The 21,206-nt window shown below is 38.0% G+C and overlaps 1 protein-coding gene across 2 annotated transcripts; it reads right to left on the bottom strand.

Moving 5' to 3' along the window:
• Positions 1-845: 845 nt before the first annotated feature.
• Positions 846-21,205, bottom strand: LDHB (lactate dehydrogenase B). Of its 2 annotated transcripts, none has more exons than XM_053555619.1 (8): positions 21,105-21,205; positions 17,902-18,036; positions 12,732-12,849; positions 10,656-10,829; positions 8,782-8,955; positions 4,973-5,090; positions 3,131-3,254; positions 846-1,234 (listed from the first exon to the last, which is right to left on the bottom strand). In XM_053555619.1, the coding sequence occupies exons 2-8, from the start codon at positions 18,028-18,030 to the stop codon at positions 1,181-1,183; spliced, it is 891 nt and encodes a 296-aa protein (XP_053411594.1). In that variant the 5' UTR covers positions 18,031-18,036; positions 21,105-21,205; the 3' UTR covers positions 846-1,180. The 2 variants fall into 2 exon arrangements, with proteins under 2 accessions (XP_053411594.1, XP_053411593.1); XM_053555618.1 differs by having other exon boundaries at positions 846-1,214.
• Between the last annotated feature and the right edge of the window lies 1 nt (position 21,206).

Genomic DNA, 21,206 nt, shown 5'->3' with positions numbered 1-21,206 from the left:
ACTTGCCTAAAATCAGTTAATCAATAATAGGGTTGGCCCTCAAAACTAGGTTTATGTGACACCAAAGCCCATGTTTTTAATAATACCTAAACTGATCCTTAGATACTACACATAAATGGAAACTTCATTAAAGGTAGTCTGCCTTAAGTCCACCTCCTTTTTTAAAAATCTCATTTTGCAACTTTTTAATTTGCTCAACATTTTATTTTTGATAACTATCCCTATTGGCAAAAATATTCTTGATCTGATTTAGGTTTTTTTTTAGTTTTAGATTATTACAGGAATACAGATGATTTTGTCACGTGAATTGCTTTGGTACAGTGTGAATAAAACTTATGAGTGTGCTCATCACCCAGACAGTGTGCCTTGTACCAGGCAGGTGCCAATTTACCCACCTAATGGGTAAATCTCCTTATTATGCTGTCTCCCAGTAGCTTGGATCCGGATAATTCATCCTAAGCTGTCAATTTACTTCACTATCGAATAGAACTAACTCCAACCAACTTACTTCCAATTTTACAAAGCTGTTTTAGGGGTTCTTCTTTTTAGGGAAGTAAAATGGACTTCCTTGTAAATGATGTACAACTTCATTCACCGATAACCACTACAACTTCTTCACCGATAACCTTAAAATAGTAACCATATTCTCAGGACAGCAACAACAAAATCGTGGCACACGTTGCAACAAAGAATTTCTATGCCATCTGGACGGAGGAGTGTACATGTAGAAGATGGAGTATAAATACTGTTAGAATTCAGAGACATTTATGATGTGTAGGAAGAATTATTTGAAAGATTGACAAATCTTCTAGAAACCATTAAAGAAGAAATCCCAGAAGAAGGAGCACACTAAGATAGTTAATTTTATTTGTTCAAGGGCTCATTTTGCAAGCATTAAATCAAGCCTGGGCTTTGATTCCGTAAGCCCAAATTCACATATTAAGGAAGATAAAAGCAAACTATGATCCATGTACCTGGATGAAAGCTAAAGGCTCAGGGTTAATCAGATTGTGGTTTTTGAATTCCTACAGCCTAGAGTTCAGGAGTCACAGGTCTTTTAGGTCCTTTTGGATGTCCCACAGGGTATCTGCACTTTTCTTGAGCTGAGCAACCTCTTCATCCTTTAGTTTCTGGTTGATGACACTTGTTAATCCCCGAGCATTGAGGATACACGGAAGGCTCAGGAAGACTTCATTCTCAATACCATACATCCCCTGCCAGAGCAACAAAAGCACTGGGTTAACACACAAAACTGTAAGGAAGAAAGATCGAAGTCTCGTGCTTTGTGTTTGAACAGGCGGAACTGTAGGAAATTTGTTAAGCACAAACTCATTCTCTAATCTTTATCACTTACAGGTCCATATTTCTTCAATACACACATACATATATATATATATATATTTTTTTTTTTTCTCTCTCTCTTTTGGGACAGAGTCTCACTCTATCACCCAGGCTAGAGTGCCATGGCATCAGCCCAGCTCACAGCAACCTCAAACTCCTGCCTCAAGTGATCCTCCTACCTCAGTCTCCCAAGTAGGCAAGATATAGGCATCCACTACAGGTGCCCACCACAGCTAATTTTTCTCTATTTCTCAGGCTAATCTTGACCTCCTGAGCTCAAGGGATCCTCCTCCCTCAGCCTCCCAAAATGTTAGGATTACAGAAGTGAGCCACCACATCTCGCCAATACATGTGTTTTGAAATAGGTTTTAGAAGTAAAACATGCAAACATATATTATGATAAAACTCACTATTTCTCAGAAAGCAATAAGTACTTTATTGAACTTTGTTGAATATGTATTTTATTGAATATCTTTCTTAGACAAACTTTAATAAGACTTGATATAAGTATTCAAATTAAATTGTGTTCAATTGCAGTTCTTAATGGTCTACTTTTTATGAAATTCTAAGTTTCTCAAAGATATTTATGGTTAAGGAGGGAATTTTAGGTGGTAGCTGACCTACATAGACCTGAGTAGTAGTTGGAGGTCACTAAATGACAAAATTCCTGGGCCAAAGAAATAGTATAATTTCCAAAACACTCCCAGTTAGCATAGGGCAATTTATTCACAGGGTCAATCTCCATAGTTGCCCACCTTCCTACATTGACTATGTCCTTAAGTTGACCTAATTTTCATAGACTGGACATGCACTACATGTATGTTTCAGTACAGTAGGCCTATTTCCTTATGTTGACCAGTTTTTGTTTTGTTTTGTTTGTTTGTTTTTGAGACAGAGTTTCACTATGTCACCCTCGGTAGAGTGCCATGGCATCACAGCTCACAGCAACCTCAAACCCTTGGTCTTAAGCGATTCTTTTGCCTCAGCCTCCTAAGTAGCTGACCACAGCATAGGCGCCTGCCACAATGCTGGGCTATTCTTTGTTGCAGTTGTCATTGTTGTTTAGCTGGCCTGGGCTGGGATTGAACCCACCAGCTTCAGTGTATGTAGCTGGTGCTATAACCACTGTGCTATGGGTGTGGAGCCTGTTGGCCAGTTTGTTATAGTCCCTTGGGTGATCAACTTATAAAGGTTCTACTAAGTAGATTAATTATAATACATCACACAAGTTAATATCATTTTTAAAACTTTTTTAATTTCAAAAATTTTTGTATAGGCACAAATGCAGAGAGATTAAACAAATTACTATATATGTACTGAAGACTCAGCAATTATTCAATTTTTGCCACACTTGCTTTTTAAAGTTTTTCTTTAGTATTTTAAAGCAAACACCCCACACCATTGTTTTACCCCCCAAACTCTGTCCAAGTTTCTTTTAATCCACTGCCTTCTCCCCTTACCTTTTTGTCTTGACATTCATTTGTGGAAAATGAGTTAGTTGTCTTACACAGTCTTGTAATACAATTGTAGTTTTGTTTAAAAACGAATCAATTTCTCCTTGACTGTTTTGTATGATTGCTCCATGACTTTAGAATTCAACTAAATTTGCTAAAGTATCAAATGCTACACAAAAGGCAATCTATGCTTTAGTATACAACTCTAAATGAAACACTATTATGCTTATTTGACCATATTTTTATTGTGACCTTATCTGTTCTTTCTTCAAATGAATCTATTTGTAGAATACAATGGTAGAAATAATATTATACCTTTCAGTCGTTTGTCTTACCTTCACCATTGTTGATACTGGGTGAATCCTGGACAGATTTTTTAGCATAGATTCAATAAGATCAGCTACACTTAATCCAATCGCCCAATTAGTATATCCTTTTAGCTTGATGACTTCATAGGCACTAAGAAAAAAAAAATCATAAAAGAGGACATTCAAATCAGACTCTACAGTTTTCTTTCTTTCTCTTTTTACTGTTTGGGATTCATTGAGGGTGCAAAGAATTAGGTTATATAGATTGCGTTTGTTAGGTAAAATCCCTCTTAAAATTGTGTCCTGTCCCCAAGAGGTATGCCATACACCACAACACCCCCATCCCCTACCCACCTCCTCAGACTTTACAGTTTTGGAAACTAGATTCCCTGGATTTAACTCCTGCCCTCTCTCTTACTAGCTGTAATCTTGGATAGATTATTTAACCTGTTTTTGCCTCAATGTTCTCTTCTTGAAAATGGGGATAATGATGGTTATTTCATAAATTTGTTATGAGCGTTAAATAAGTTAATATGTATGTAAAATGCTCAAAGCTGTAACCAAGATACGGTAGGCATTCTACAAATGTTTTGATAAATTTAAACAGCTCATGGTATAAGTGAATATTTATAAAGTTGTAACAGTAAAAATATACATTTTCCAACTAATGTAAATTATTCGTGAGCATGAATATTTCTAGATAAATTAATGAAATCAGGAAACAATGAAAATAAAAGGGCAAAATATATTTCAATTATGGGTCCCACTTGCCATTGTCACTTAAATATAAACTATCATGAAGAAAAGTGATGACAATATCTTGCCTGGCAGTCTTCTAAGCACAAATTGTATACCTCAAAACCCAGAGGCACTGGTGCTTGAGAGCTAGCAGTAGTAACCTTAACTGAGTATCAGGAAATTAGGATTTAATATAATCTACTCCTAACCAGAAGACCCTGGGCAAATTGCATTACCTGTGTGAGCCCTAGTTTTCCCATAAAGACATTATGTTAACTGAAATTCTAAAGATTCTTTCCACATTTTTAGATTCTTTTTCTCCATATATACATCAAATGCCTAAAAATATAAATTATAACTGAACCAAACAACGTGGTTCCATATTTGAGACACCTTACTAACAAAAATTCTCTGCAAATAATACCTAACACTTAGTGAATGTCTATCAATGTCTGTGTGTTCATTTAATCCTAAGAATGAAGTCTAATACCACATGATTTTACAGAGGTGAAAACTGGGACTCATCTTAAAGGTTAAATGGCCTCCTGAGGACTACTTAGTAAGTGTCCGTGCTATGATTTGAGTCCAGGCCGATAGTCTTTAGTCCAAAACGACACCTTATTTAATGATGAGCATGAAGGTCATAGAAAGAGGACAAGGATGGCAGTAAAAGAGATAGCGTCAAAAACCTTTTTAAAAATGGGTAGGAAGTATCTTTCAGTGAGTGTGAAAAGGTAAATACAAAACAGCTTAAAAATTGTTAGTGGTCAGCAAGTATTTATTTCAGGCAATTGTGAGATTAACAGTGTCTAAGTTTACCTTTCTGGATAAATAACCTTATTTGCTGATAGGAGGTAATTCCAAGGCCCTCCTCACTTGTTAATTCTATGCTTTACTCCTGTTATCACCACAATATGCTTTCTCTGGAGAGAACATATTTATTTTTCTTAGGAACTGGCATGGCAAGTCTGACTGGTCTAAACGAGTCCTGCCAGTTTCAAAAAGTAACAGTTGCATAATTGCTATCATACATTAAGAAATTATCTGAGCTGGCCGCCGCAAAAATTATTTATAATTATATCTGCGTAAAGATGAAATTATTCATCTAAACTCAAGTTCGCTTCTCCCTACCTCTCAACCACCATCTTATGGACTTCCTTCCAATTTTCACTATCATTGTTTGTTCCCATTTCTGGATTCAATTCCTGGAGAGAAACACCTGCCACATTTACTCTGCTCCACACAGCCACTGTAAAAAAGAAAAAAAGACAAACATTCTAGATACTTCTGACACTACTTTTCATCCCTTAGTCCACATTTCATCTTTGATGCAAGCAACTGAATACCAACTGAAACTGCTCTGATGACAAGTGATTCCAGTATAGTTCCCCCAAAAGGCTGCATTTGCCTTCAAATAGCAACACAACGGACCTTTTCACTTTTAGCAGTGTTGGTGCAAAACACAAATGCTGTGTCATAGTTACAGAAGTATAAGATTCTTTGCCTCTCTCTAGGTTTGTGAAATCACGAGGCATTCTAGTTTGTGGCTATCCTAAACTTTTGCTCTTTTATTTATTTATTTATTTATTTTCTGTTAAGCAGGCCTGGGCTGGGTTTGAACCCACCACTCCTGGTACACAGGGCTGGTGCCCTAACCACTGTGTACAGGCCCTCAGACTTATCCTAAACTTTTGATTTGAGGAATTTTAAATTTTATTCCTGCCTATTTTTCTACTATAAACCCCTTTATTTTAGAATAAAGAAAAAGAAACTTAGACTAGAACACAAAGTATATCTATACTAAATACAATATAATTATAAAACCACGATGAAAGTAAAAGTATGAATCTACTTAATTCATGGTAGAAGAGTGTCAGAAATAGCTACAAAAACCCAGGGCTCTGAACTAGACCTTAAAACCTAAGTTATATGTTCTTCAGGGACCTTTGGAGAACATTATAGACTCTGGAAATTGGAACCATTCTGTGGGGTAAAGGGTAGTATAACTAAAACAGGTAAGAAGGGTGAACTGCTTAAGGCCAAATAAGATCTCCTGTGGGTTCACAAGCTCTGCCAAGACAGGTTAATGGGACATTTCATGATCTTTGATGGAAACTATAAAATCTGCATAAATCATCCCTGTGTGATCAGTTTAATTCTTCTTCTTTCATGGAGAAACTATAAATCAATATGGAAGTAGGAAAAAAAAAACCCAGATGTTTGGAGAAAAATGACACAGCCATGAGAGGACAGAACATTAGGCAGGAGGCAGAGACATGATTCTAGTTGTAGCCTCTCCCCTAATTAGCTAAAGGATGTTCAATAAGCCACGTCACCTACTTTGTCTTAAATTATTTTCCTCACCAAAATTCAACTCTTGAACTAGAGGACATGTAATACCACTTCTGATCTATGACTCTAGTAATCATATCATTATAATAACATTTATTGAATTTTTAATGCACACCAGATATTGTACTACCTATTTTTTACGTAGAATGTTAGGTGCCATAATTATCCCTTATTTTATAGAGGAGGGGACAGATTCCAAGAAGTTAAGAACTTTCCAGTCACATGTCTTGTTAACATGACAGAACGGAGCTTTAAATTATGAAGTTTCCTGGCTAAAAACTTTCCATGCACAAATTAATCTGATCAAGAGGGAAACACACCACTATTACAAGTTGACCAAGCAAAAATTCAGACAAGTCCTTGGCTGTGAAGAGTTCTTGAATGAAGTGGTACAATGTGGAAGAAAAAAGAAAAGATGAGCATTGTTATATTAAAAACACAAAGAAACTATATAATAGTTATAAGAAAACTCATTACTAAAATCATATTTCAAACTCCCACTGACTTCAAAGGGAAATTTACATCTTGACCTTATAGGGAGAAAATAATTCTTTGTATACATGGCCCAAATGAACTTTGTAAAATAAATATTGTTTATTATCATCGTTATTAATTTAAAAATCTTTTAGATATTACAGTTTTATAATTTAATTACTTAATTTTATCATTATAATTATTTAATATGAGTTTACTAAATATATCTTGGCTTAATAAATAGATTTATATTTATTAAATGAAAAAAGAATTGTTCAAAATAGTTTTACATACATTTGAAGCATAAATATTAATTTTAATGAGAAAAGAAACATGAATTTAAAATAAAATATTTAGAATAGGGGCGGGGCCTGTGGCTCAGTGAGTAGGGCACTGGCCCCATATATAGAGGGTGGTGGGTTCAAACACAGCCCCCGCCCTGGCCAAACTGCAACAAAAAATAGCCAGGTGTTGTGGCAGGTGCCTGTAGTCCCAGCTACTCAGCAGGCTGAGGCAAGAGAATCGCCTAAGCCCAAGTGCTGGAGGTTGTGTGAGCTGTGACACCATGGCACTCTACCGAGGGTGACAAAGTGACATTCTCTCTCTAAAAAAAAAAAAAAAATTTAGAATTAATATTATTTAGCTGTCTCAAGATAAAACACTAAAAAAGAAAGAAGTATAGTATTTTAATGTTCCTCTTTCCATATGATTAATTTCTGCCCAACAATTTTTACTTCTATTTAAATTTCTAAAGAAAATATTTAAATGTTTACTTTATAGCCTTTTACTTTTTAAATGATAGTTATGATTGATGGCTTACTAAAAATAAGATTTCATTTAGAGTAAGATTTATTTTACATTGCAGAAGAGTGAACATGAGTTATTTAAAAGCTTTTGTTACCCAGTTCATTTTTTTCTTTAATAAACACAGTGGAGATAACAACTCTGTCCACTGAAAGGGCCTACAAGCAAAGATACACCACTAGCCTGAGCACACCTATTTCTAAATCTTGTTTTCTAATTACCATTCACCACTATAAAAAATCATGTCATTCTAGTTCTGAGAAAAAGAAAGTTGAAATGATGCCGGTCCACATCATGTGCCAGAAAGCAAGAAAGGGCTCTATAAATAAATGAAAGAATAGAGAAGAAAGAAGAAAAAGCTCTCTCTTGCAGTAGAATACTACTAATACATACAGAATAAATGATGGCTATCATGTTTGACAACTATCATAGTAGTACTTTATTCAACCAAGAATCTCCAATGAATGCTAAACTTAGCAAGCAAAAAACTATTGAGGAATCAGATATTCACCTATTCAGTATCAAAGCATTTTCCCACAGATTATTATTAATCACTAAGGAAGAATAGTAACTTCACCTTTATTGATTTAGCAAACACAACCTGAACTAAGTAAACACAGTTAACATCATCAACTGTGGGACATGCTGACCTTACATGCCTTTGGATATGATGCCATTCTAAAGTTAGAGCCTCACTGCTGTGGGACAAAGCACTTAAGCTCAACCTAACCATGAGGAAATAACCAGACAGCCTGATGGGCATGCTACTAAAGACTCACTTTTGAAAAATCTGAATATCAAGAGAATATTATCAAAGATAAATGGAGGAACTGTTCTAGACTGAAGGAGATGAAGGATATATAACCAGATGGAATGTGTGATCCTATAATGGGTTGTGAATCAGGAAAAAAGCTCTAGAGGACACCAGTGAGATAGCTGGTGACATTTGAATATGGACTCTGATTAGATAAGATTGTATCAATATTATATTTCCTGATTTTCCCTAAGCGTACTCTGGTTACAAAAAAGAAAACCCTTGTTATTAGGAAATACACATGAAGGAAAAGAATAAGACAACTGATTCATGCCTAATGGATTAGTGTAATGATAGGTAGGTAGGTGAACAGATAGATACATAGACAAGAGACAAAAAGAATAAATAATAAAGCAAAAAAGAAGAGGCTATAAGAACTGATATTATTTGCAACTTTTCTGAAGTATATCAAAATTTGTAAAAAAATAATAGTTAAAATAATTTGGAGTGGCAAACCAATTTCATTGGTACACAGTAAATATTTTCCATTTTTTACCACTTGAGTCTCCATGTTCTCCCAAAATCCATCCATGGCAGCTGCTGGGATGAATGCCAAGTTTTTCAGCCATAAGATAGCGAAATCTAGCAGAATCCAGGTTACACCCACTTCCAATCACACGGTGTTTGGGTAATCCACTTAGTTTCCAGGTAACATATGTAAGAATGTCCACTAAAAAATTTAGAAACAGTATATGCAAGTAAATCGAAATTGCCTTCAACTATTGTGTCAATCAGGGGTGCCCGGGCTCTCCCTCCCACACTTTCCCAATGAGATGCGGCCATAAAGATGTAAATACTTTAACTTTTCCTAGACAGAGACTAACAGGAGAGACTCAAAAACAAACTTTTAACCCTTACATGAAGACTGTAAAACATGAAAAATGCAATATTATGCTTTCATAATTACATTATTACTTAAACAAAAATACATAAGGACCTTGCCAATTAATTAACTTCTAACATTCTGTGCTTATAAGGACTCCCATCACAATCCAAAAACCCACTGATTACTAAATTACCAAAGCATGCTACTATAAATTTTCTGGATATGAGATTATTCAGTAAACAACTGTGATAATACACAGCATTAACATTTTCTACTATTTAATAAAAGAATACCCATGGTGGAACCTTTGTTCCAGTGTGGCATAGCCTTGAAACTGCACAGAGGTAAAACTCTTGTTGGTCCAGACAGGATCACAGCATTTATAGGCTAATAGGTCTAGAAAGGATAAGAATGTGCACAAAGGAAGGTGAGGACCCGAGGTGGAAGTTAATCCTTATGTCTCCACCTCCTCACTCATCTACACACACTAGCGAAGACATTTTAAGGGTGTTTGGACTAGATAACTCTTTGCCAACTTCGATTCGGTACAATCGACTCTCTGGAGAATCAGATGTGAAGCTATACCTGGAAAGTTGTATAATCAGTTAAATGTCTTTCAAAGGCACAGAATACAGCAATTTAATATATGGTTGCTATTTTTCATTCCTGTTCCCTATCTACCTGGCACATATATATTTATGAAAAGTTTTACATAAGACTACTATTTAATAAACCCCAATCTAGGTTTGCAGAGATAAGAATAATATTGAGGTAATCTCTGTCTGTGCTGGCTTCTGAGTCCGATTATTCAATAAAATGTAAGATTTCCCTGGTTCTTATTCATAATCTTTCAGTATGGGAAGAATCAGAGACAGTAAATTTCACCGTCTCAATCAATGTATTACCATGTTTGCCGACATGCAGTAAAGCTCAGTGGCAAACTGTAAATAAAGGAAGTGTGAAATACAGTGAATTTCAACGGGTAAGGCTAAAAATGTAGCACTTTTTCAGCTAGTCAGTTAACATTTACTCTGCAGATGTTAACAGAGTAAATGCAGTTTTTTAAGTCACAACATTCGGTGTGTTAGTATCAAAATCAGTACGGCCCATTTCTATCTTTGAAACAGAACTGATGAATGGTTGTCTTACATTCCTGTTTTCAAATTCAATATGATTCCACTTAGAAGAAAAGGATTTTGCAGAAACAGAAGGTCACATATATTAAAATGTTTCTTACAAATTGAAGCCTCATTCATTTTGCATTCTGCATCCCAGCATAATCTTTATAAAAAATGTTAAAGCCTTAAATATCTATAACAAACCTAGATGAAGCAAAAACATGAAATTGCTAAAACTCTGCCCATGTTTTGGAACATTTGGCCAATTGTTTTGGAAACATCACTTTTTTGTGATCAGTAACAGAAGGCAAGTGAATTGCTCCTGTAAGCAAAAACTGAGACAGATTTTAAGTCCAAAACAATAACAACCCTCCCCCCCCCCAAACAGTGACCTTGATAGAATTGAGACTTAAAGTATAATAATACCTGGATTGGAAACCACAATTATGATGCAATCAGGACTGTACTTGACGATCTGAGGAATAATGAACTTGAAGACGTTAACATTTCTCTGTACCAGGTTGAGACGACTCTCCCCCTCTTGCTGACGGACGCCTGCAGTTACCACCACGATCTTAGAATTGGCAGTCACAGAGTAATCTTTTAAAAAGATGCAAAAACAGGTACGTTAAATGCAACTCTTCATCAAACATAAACTTCTAGAACATATATAAGAATTAAGTCTTCTGGATTATCATGGTTTGAAATTCAATGTTCTTGTGACTTCTGTTTTCTTCCTCGGACTACAGTGAAGCAATCCAGACATAAAAATGGCTCAAATCAAGAAAACAAATGACATTTCTGGCTAACAAATTCAACAGATTGTCAGTAATAAAATGAAGCTCAAATAGTGAGTCTAATAGGCAGATTTCCAACAACAAAAATAATATTATCTCACTTTTAGGCTTCTAATGTCAATTAACTCTGTAAAGGGAGGGAAGGCTCTGAAGAGTTTGTTCTGATTGGAAATTGAACCTAGATGGGCAATACTCAATATTTTAAGAAAGCTTATTCATTTTTTAGCAGTGTGAGTTTCTTTACAGAATATTTTATTTTTTTCACAAGGAAGTGTGCCCTTTTACAAAATACACAAATGTAATGATTTGATGTGATCCTTAGATTCAGTAGCTAGTATAATTCATAGGACTGAACTGTGCTGCGATGTGACTTCTGACAAGTTATTAATCCTTTATCAGGATCCTTTCCCATAACATGGGGTAATTATAATACCAACCCTTCATAGGAAACTGTTGTGAAGATGCATTAAAATAAGATAATCTAATGCAAAATGCTTCACACAATACCCAGAATTTACTAATTTAATAAACAATAGCTATTATATAGTTTCTTCAGGCCACTAAAATTACTTTGTACAAGTACTTTGGGGAGATCTAAAATATCCTTGTCCTCCGATAAATATAAAGAAACCATTATGATACAATGTCTTAAAATGTTATATATGAAATATGTAGACAGTATTTAGACAAGTTAATGAAAATAATACTGGAGTTTGTCTTTGAGAATGAACTGGACCCAGAAAAGAAGAAACTGCCAATACTAGATTCACCAGGACAGGAAGACTAATTTTATAACAGAATGATGGAGGGGAGGAGGTTGTTGGGATGTATGGAAATGCAGGTTGTGTCCAAATTGGGAAGATCTGTGTGGGCCCTGTGAGAGGTTTTAGAATATAGACACAGGCGTATACAAAGACAAGAAATCTTTAAAGAAAAGCATATGTTTAAACTTTCATTTTAGAAAAAGCATTTGTTTTAGGGATAAAGATAACTAGTGTGGCAGTGTGATTGTTTTCTACATATTTTTCTGGGGTGAAAAGGTCAATTCGCTATGTGCACATTTCATAAGAATGGCTAGAAGGCCAGTTTTTAGAAATCGGTGAAAGAAAATTGGCACATAGGACAATAAACCAAACAATGCTATAAATAAACCAATAAACCAAGCAATGCTATAAATAAATGGCACAATAAACCAAAACAATGCTATAAATCACAGTTTGTTATTTTCTCCGAGTGACTTCTCAATTATCATTTATGGCACACAGACTCATTTTTAGGGATTGTCCATTAACAAGTGATTACTAAAATAGTACATTAGAAATGAAAGAGAGTGTAGTAAAAAATAAGAATTTTATAAAATAAGAAAAAAGGGAAACATTTTACAATTAGATGAAAATTTTTCAGCAGTTTGAAGAAATCACTAAACTAGATCTCGAATATTTAAACCCTTACTGAAAAAAATTGTTCCTAGGGTGGCACCTGTGGCTCAAGGAGTAGGGTGCCAGCCCCATATACTGGAGGTGGTGGGTTCAAACCCGGCCCTGGCCAAAAAAAACTGCAAAAAAAAAAAAAAATTGTTCCTAAACTTCAACTTTTTCTAATGAAGAAATAAGTCTATTACGCTGTAAGATGCATTCTATGTGTATTTTTTGGTTGTGGAAAAAATGAATATTAAATCACTTTGGGCATGAAGTGAAATTATTACCTTTATCTGCCACAATTTTAGGTGTCTGAAGAAACAAGCTCCCATGTTGCAGATCCATCATTTCTCCTTTAAGCTTATCTTCCAGAACATCCACAAGAGCAAGTTCATCAGCCAGGGACTGTAAACACAAAAACAGGTGTTAGTACCCTAAGCTACCCTAAGAGGCCTCAGTTCACAGTCCAACACAAAGAGACCTTTTAAAGGGTTAAGGACCAAATGTCTAAAAATCTTAAGGATTTTACCATGGAGTTAGGCACTCAACTAGGATTCAATTAGCATGACACAAACTGCTTTAAGAATATGTACATGTAAAGGTTCCTTATGAAACCAGCATAGTTCAACAGTAGGCCTAGGGCATAAAATTAAGGAGGGGAAGGGTGGTGAAAAAAGAAATTCATCCAGACTCAGAAACAACTATGGGTACTGTGTTCATCCCTGAGGTCCACCCAGGTGAGAGGGTTTCTGAGAGGGAAGACTTGGTTTAAATCAACGGGAGTGTGAGTTTTGAGTGGGATGTGAAGCCCTGCTGAAGTTTGGAATCCTCAGGTTGGCTCTGATCAACTCAAACGTCATGGCAGGGAAAGGAAGGAGAATCTTATTAATGGATCAGGCCAGGACTGGTAGGTTTTTCTATGTATGAACATTCCAAACATGGGCCTGTGAAACGTGCCCAGTTTTGAAGTTCTTTTGTTTCCTATTCCAATTGTCATCTTCCACCCTCATTCAAAATAATCTCTACATCAATAAATATATTATTTAATCTTGATCTACTTTTGTAATTTTATGTGTTCTCTGAATCTCTATGTGAATAGCGGGGGAAAAAAGAGATTCTTTTTCAATAATAAATTCAATTCTTTGACAAGTCCTTGATCTTTTGTAAAAATGAGATGGGGGGTGGTCAATCTAGATGTGTCTAAACAACCTCTCAGCTTTTAAATTCCATTATTTTATGGAAACCCATAGTTCACAAACTACTTAAAAGTAGTTACCCCTGGTATTAAAACATCATGAAGTCCTTACCTTTACTGTTTTTAGGGCCGTAACCATGATGGTCAGATTAATAGAATACATCAATGATGCAGCCCTCTTAAAAATGCAAATAGTCCTCCCTGGGTATACTGGGAGTGGGGTCGATTTGGTTTAGGACCCTCCTCCCCTCATTCCAAAATCAGCTCATGTTCAAGTCCCAGAGTCTGCCTTGCCCAACCCGCTTAAGTTGGCATGTGGGCTCTGCATCCTGTTTTCCGACTACACATCTGGTTGAAAAAATTTCTGCATATTAAGTAGACTCACCCTGTTCAAACCTGTGTTGTTCAAGGGTCAACTGTGCCTCTTCTAAGGAGAGAAGTGTGATCAGCTATATAGATGAGGAGTGTTAATGGGGGAAAAGGCAGATAATCCGGGTTCAGGAAGCACTTTGAAGGGCAGACTAGGCCAGGCAGAGCAGGCCAACCTCACCTCTCCACAGCAGAGACAGAGGTGAGGCAAGCAGTAAGAAAATGTGACCCATTTTCTTTAGCTTGCTAGGTAGAGTAGGTCCTGCTTGCTGTAGGACGGCAAATGAGCTGGATCCCCTGTCCCTAAAAGCTGAGTGGCTAGCTAGCCTCAAGAAGTGACTTACAGTGGGCTTGCTTGGGAGAGTTTTCTCTCTAAGACTGAAGCCTCCAGATGACCCAGTATGTTCTTAGTTCTCAGCAAATAAATTAACAGCAAACTTTTTTTTTTTTTGTAGAGACAGAGTTTCACTTTATTGCCCTCGGTAGAGTGCCGTGGCATCACACAGCTCACAGCAACCTCCAACTCCTGGGCTTAGGCGATTCCCCTGCCTCAGCCTCCCAGGTAGCTGGGACTACAGGCACCCGCCACAACGCCCAGCTATTTTTTTTGTTGTTGTTGCAGTTTGGCCGGGGCTGGGTTTGAACCCGCCACCCTCAGTATATGGGGCCGGCACCCTGCTCACTGAGCCACAGGCACCTTATGAATTGTTGATCATTTAGGAAATATTTTTTCATGTCCATGTATGCAAAATATTGCCATTAATTTCTTCCTACTTTTATTTACAAACATTTTGACCCTCTTAGATCAGTTTTGATCCTTTGCAGCCTCTGACAAGATCCCACACAATCTTCCTTTGCACTTTTTAAATCCTAAACTAATATAATATAACTTAATAGCCATAATGGTCTGTCCAGGTACCCAACATTCATTCATTCTTATTTTAGTAACATCGCATGTGTGCTGCTGAAGTCAACAGGGCAAAACAAGTTTGTGCTGAAGTGGAAAAGGATGTCACGGGATCTCAGATCCTGTCTCTTTGTTGCAGTGGGTGTAGAGAATTGCCTGAGAAGTGCATACTCAACTAACAAGGAAGGAAGAGATCCGGCACCTAAATAATCGTAGTGCTGAATTTAGCTGCATCTGCCTGACTGAATATCTTCCCAGCGCAGAGGCCCACAAATAGAAGACGTGTGACCAAGTCCTGATGTGGAGCTCGGCTCAAATAAATCTCCATCTGTACTGTATGCACATAGTTTATAGACTATGAAATTTACCATATGCATTTCACTTAAGGTGGAAATATGCTACTATTATTTGAAACAGCAAAGTTTAGATCAACTGCAAAAACAGTCATTTTGTTAAGGAACAAGTTCAGTTAGGAGCCAATGTCATTCTTCAAACTTTGCTTAACGTATCACAAACATGGCTTTTAATCTAAAGTCCTGTGTGGACCAGAAACAGCCATATACTCTGCCTCTTGTTCCTCTCAGATAATAAGTTACTACCGCCAATGCCTTAATCTTTGATGCCTGCATTTGTATATTCAAGTGATCAATCTGCGTGAAATTTCGTAGGAGAAAAAGGTATAACTTTTTCCAAATGATTAACAAAATGTTAACCAAAGGGACACAAACCATTTATTCAATAATTTGTCCCCCCCACCCCGCCACGAAATGACACTTCTATCTTATTATTAAATTCTACTTGGGTCCATTTCTGAGCTATTAGTCTGTTCCTTTAGTCCATTTATCCTTGTATGAAGGTCAAATTTTAATTATGACCTACTTTTAGGCCGAGTCCTGCCTTGAAAAAACTACTCTGTAATATGTCTGTAATTACACTGCTCCTCCCAAGAGATTTTTTATGCTCTGTTTGTGCCACAAGAACATGGGTACTATTGACTGAAGCAAAGATAGACACTAAACCCCAAGATAGTTGGACTTTGAGACTAAGAGTTTATGATAATCTTGCCTGGGAACGCTAAATGGCCCTAACAGGGTGAGTTCAGTATTCGCATCTTCCTACCGGCAGGCAGAATGCAGAGTCTGGGATTGGCAATGGGGCAAAAGCCAAATTTGGCAATAGAAGCCCTGAAAAACCAAAAGCAATAACCACAGTTTGACAAACTATAAGTACGGTTTGTGAGTAACAGCAGGAGTATTTATTTACTTAATACGTATGTGCTGATAAGGCATTGTCCTGCTAATCAGCTATATGGAAAAGTCTTTGCCATCATGGAATATATCAGGAAGTGAACAGGAATTCAGCAAATCAATAATGGATAAGGATTAAAGTGGCTTAAAATTGTTTTAATATCTAAGATTTAGAAACCCCACTAGTTTAATAGAGAAAAGAAAACATCGGGACCTACTCTGTATTTGGTGTTTGCGTATCCCTTCATTTATTCCTCCCTGAAAGCTATCAGAGGGTGTTATCATTTATATACTATTCTGAAGGGAAAAATTAAAAACTCACAAGGGCTCAGCAACCTAAGGTCATGCAGAAGAAAGGGCTGGATCTCAGCAGGTGCACAGTGCTTTCCTCTCAGCAGGTAAACAGTGTTAGGGCATCAGAGAGATTGAGGCGCACATGCCTCATGAACCCAACCACGGCTCCCTGGCACAGTGTCACACCCTTTGACGACTATTTCCTGCTGCCACTTTGCCCACTTTCCCCAACCCATTGCCTGTACATGATAACAACCACAGTGAGCCCTTATAAAAAGTGGCTCCCCTACTTAAAGTTTTCCAGCAGTTTCAGAGTGCACATGTAATATACACATATTTACAATCCTGCATGTCCTCACAGATCTCTCCCTGCCTGTCTGCAACTTATATTCAAATGGTTTAGAAAAAAGCCATCCAGACTGATAAAGATATAAATACATATGTCCATGTCATCTATCATCCATCTATCTACCTATCTAGAATGGGAGGGATGGGAGGGGGAGAAGAATTAAGAACAAATTAAGAATTAAGAACAAAATTTTAAGTATTTATGTAAGTTTTGTTTTTTGTTTTTTGTTTTACTATTGCTGCAAACTTTCTGTAAGCCTAAAATAATTTCAAAAGAAAAGTATTGGGGAAAAGTTTGAGGGGCATAATAGGATATGCCACAATCTCACCAAGCCACTGCATGGAGTACTTATTCATGAAAGAGGGGTAAGGGACATTTTCAGGGGAGAATTCTTGTTGTCAGCACTTTAATCAGGGGATTCTGCACTACCAGTAATAAGATAAGTTGAAAGTTCTGTGCATCCTGATGTACTGCCTGCATGCGGTGAAGGCTATGTTAACCAGTTTGATGTAAGTATTTCAAATTGTATGTAGAAACAGCACAATGTATCCCATAAATGCATTAATGTACACAGCTATGATTTAATTTAAAAAAAAAAGAAGGATGTGACAATTCCTAATCTTAACCTCACCTACCCCCCTCAATTTCAGCTGAACCTAATTACAAGGAAACATCAGATAAACGGGGATTGAAGGACATGCTACAAAATTGACCTGGACTCTACAAAAATGTCAAGGACACAAGAAACAAAGAAATACTAACAGTTTAGATTAAAGAAGAGTAAAGAGACGTGACAATTAGGTAAAATATATGATCTTGGGTCAGGGTGAAAACAGCTATAAATGACTTTGGACACCATGGAGAATTTTAATTACTAGTCTCAGGTTGCCTAACTACAGTAACTCTCATGTGGTCACACCGGGAGAACACAATTCTCTGAAGAGATACATGCTTAAGTATTTAAAGGTATAGTGGAATGTCTACTACTTCAATCTGTTGAGAAGAAAAACTATCTTTTAAAGAGATAAAATCCCAAAGAGCCCAAAGAGACTGTGCACTTGCTGAAACTATAACGTATGGCACCCTTGAAATGTACCTTTCCCAGAATGCTGATAGCACACGCCATGCCAACTTGTCCAACACCCACTATAGTGATCTTATTGTTTGGAACCGCTGCTTCTTCTTCTGCAACTGGTGCAATGAGTTTTTCCTTAAGAGTTGCCATTGTACACTGCAAGAAAAGAGTCAAAGCATTATACATGATGAAATCTGGATGGAAATCATCCTTGGTAGCATCCTTAAAATGTTACCATTGCAATTCTCACTACGGTATCAAATAAACTTAAAATGAGCCCAAGGGTATTCTAGAACACACAGCACATCGATACATTTAAGAAACATGAGACCTATTTAAAGGAGAATTTAAGGCAAAAAGCTCCATATAGCCCGTCGGAATTGGGGTTCTTCTAATCAGCCTATGATCCTGTGTGTTTCACAAATTGTAACCATTTTGTCTTGTAACCTTTCATTTACTGGCTGGAAGACATGAATATTTATATTTAAGTTGGTTGATTTGTTTCTGTTTTCCTTATAAAAAATTTTTATGTAACTATGTAAACTCAGTTTGGGCCTGATATCAAGCCACATTTAAGTTTGGCCAAAAAGAACTAATGGCCAGTTATAACTATTATTTCTAGTATTACTGGTTGTTATTGTCACTCTTGAAAGACAGAAGCTGGTTCTTCTACTTTGTTTGACATGACATGTGTTACTGGGTACCAGACATACTTAACAAATGTCAATAAAATGGTGATAAATATTGTTCATGCAGAATCTGCAAAAATACCACTTTGAATTCCCTGTAGTGCACCTTAGAAGCTTCTTGGAAAGTAGGCAGATAATACATTTTTCTTTTAGGGGGTCAGATTAGGAGAATACCAGCTTATGAGTCAGTTTCTTTCCCATCACCCGAAACAAAACCTCCCAAATAGTTTTTTTTTTTTTTTTTTTTTTTTGTAGAGACAGAGTTTTCACTTTATGGCCCTTGGTAGAGTGCCATGGCATCATACAGCTCACAGCAACCTCCAACTCCTGGGCTTAAGCGATTCTCTTGCCTCAGCCTCCCGAGTAGCTGGGACTACAGGTGCCTGCCACAACGCCTGGCTATTTTTTGGTTGCAGTTCAGCCAGGGCCGGGTTTGAACCCACCATCCTCGGTATATGGGGCTGGCGCCTTACCGACTGAACCACAGGCGCCGCCCAACCTCCCAAATAGTTTTAAAAAAATTGAAACCTGTTGGAAAACATTCCATACAATAATATGAACTTTATCTGTGTCACCAGATAATCAGATTGGTTTTCTGGATAACTGAAACAAATCGTAAAACTTACTGAAATAAACTTATTCATGACAATTTAGTGCAAAATTTGCCTTGTCTTGAACAGAAAGGACACAGACCAGGAATAAGCCTTTTCTTTGTAATTATCATTTATAATTGTAGGAACCCATTATAATGTCTATTATTTTAGTTGACTTTCTACTACTGGTGCTAGACGGACATCGGAGGCTGATGCACCTGTTTGGAACTGTGCCACTGCTTCCCAGACTCATTTTTGATCTCTCTGTAATGAACTAAGTAACAAGACCTCGTTTAGTAACTGCAGATGTAAAGTAAAAGTTAGTGTGGCTCTCAGTTGGAATAAAGTATTTGAATTTGGAGACAAGTGTGCAACAACTGTTTTGTTCTATAGCTTTTTTTTTTTTCCCCAAAAACTTTTTCTTCAATCTGGCAGGACCACACTGGGAGGCGCTTCTTTTCCCTTTGCAGATCACAGTTAGTTTCCTAGTGGATGCTAAAAGAGAAAAGAAAGATGCATGCGGTGCTAGTGCCTCCACAAATAGATGACCTTAAAATGAAATTCAGACATGCCCTGAATTTTGAGCAGACGCAGAAGGGAGAATGCTGCGTCTCTTCTTGTTGAACTAAAGACACAGATGCAGTTTTTTTTCCAGCTAGGTTTGTTATTGTTAGAGGGTTTCACGTCATTTAGGCGTTTAAGGGGCCCAGTAAACAGTGAAAACAAAATTCCAGTTGCTATATAAATACAGATTTATTGTTCTGATAGACGTTTTAAGTTAAAGAACTTTGGAAAGTACAACTTAGAAGCTCGGAGCCAGCTTATATTTTTCTTTCAGATCTTTCTGAAGAAAAGTGCTTTTCTTTACTTTTTTCTTAAGAGGAAAAGAAATGAGAAGAAAATGGTTTGCATTTTATGGTAGGCGTGTGCCAACATCAGAGTGGTGGCTGTTAAGTAAAAGGACAGGGTAAAAATGGCCCGGTCCCTCCCCCACCCCCTCTCCCCACACCCAACTACTGATCTCTCACCCTGTACCTACAAAGCATTCGAAATGAACCAGTGCCTTAAGTTCAGGAACAAAGATCCTCTTTGTAGAATATTCCCTCATTCTGACCTTTTAAAAATGGAGGTTTGCTTTGGAATTCCTCTGCTAGCAAGGGCCGCCCCCCTCCGCCCCCACTCTCCAGACCCTAATTGCCACTTGCAGGGGTCGCTGCCCGCGAGCCGCCTCTTCCTCCGGGCCGGCAGCAGAGAACGGCAGGTCACGAGGGCAAGCAGCAGCCCCACATCTCCCCGGATAAGGTCACTGGGGACAAGTCTAGGACTTACTGTGAGTGCTCAAAGCTGGCAAAGCACCTGGGCATCCGGAAAAGCTTCCAGACCAGAACCGGTGCTGCTCTGCGGCCGGGAGCGCAGAGCCTAACTGCAGGTGGTGTGATGACTTAGCCTCCATCCCAGCAAACTCGGGGCATTTCCCCATTACCGTGCTGGCATATTCGAATATCCAGAGTCGAAATCGTCCAGCCTTCACGTGCCACCTGGTTCCTGCTCTCTCCCCTAAGTCCTTGGGCACGTGTCCCGGCTCCTGCCAGGAGGCACTGGGGGCAAAGTGGCCGCCATGAACCGATCAAGGACAAGGCGGACTCGGTTTTAGCTGCAAATGCAACAAGTCTCCCCTGACAGAGCCCAGGCCGGAGCCCAGCCCTGCAGAAGAGCGGACCCAGCCTGGGGCTCAGTCGCAGCCGCTGCCCCGCCAGGGCCTGGCCGGCCGCCCCAAACCCGGAGGCAGAGTCCGGGGCCGCATCCGGATGCTCCGAGCGAAGGGCGGCGGGGACAGAGGCGCGCGTGGGTCCTTTCCCCAGCCTTGCCGCTCAGTTATTCCTCTGCACATCCCGCCGGGTTTGTCTGAGAGCCAGGATTCGGAGAGCTGAGCTGAACTTACCAGGACGGAGAAGGTTTCACTAGCTGCTGTGAAAGTGGAGCGCAGGAGATGCGAGCTGTGCGCTTCTCCTCCAGACCCAGCTCCGCAGGGAGGGACTAGGAG

Source organism: Nycticebus coucang, chromosome 12 (assembly GCF_027406575.1).
Source record: "Nycticebus coucang isolate mNycCou1 chromosome 12, mNycCou1.pri, whole genome shotgun sequence".
NCBI lineage: Eukaryota > Metazoa > Chordata > Mammalia > Primates > Lorisidae > Nycticebus > Nycticebus coucang.
This window is presented reverse-complemented; position numbering and strand designations above follow the sequence as displayed.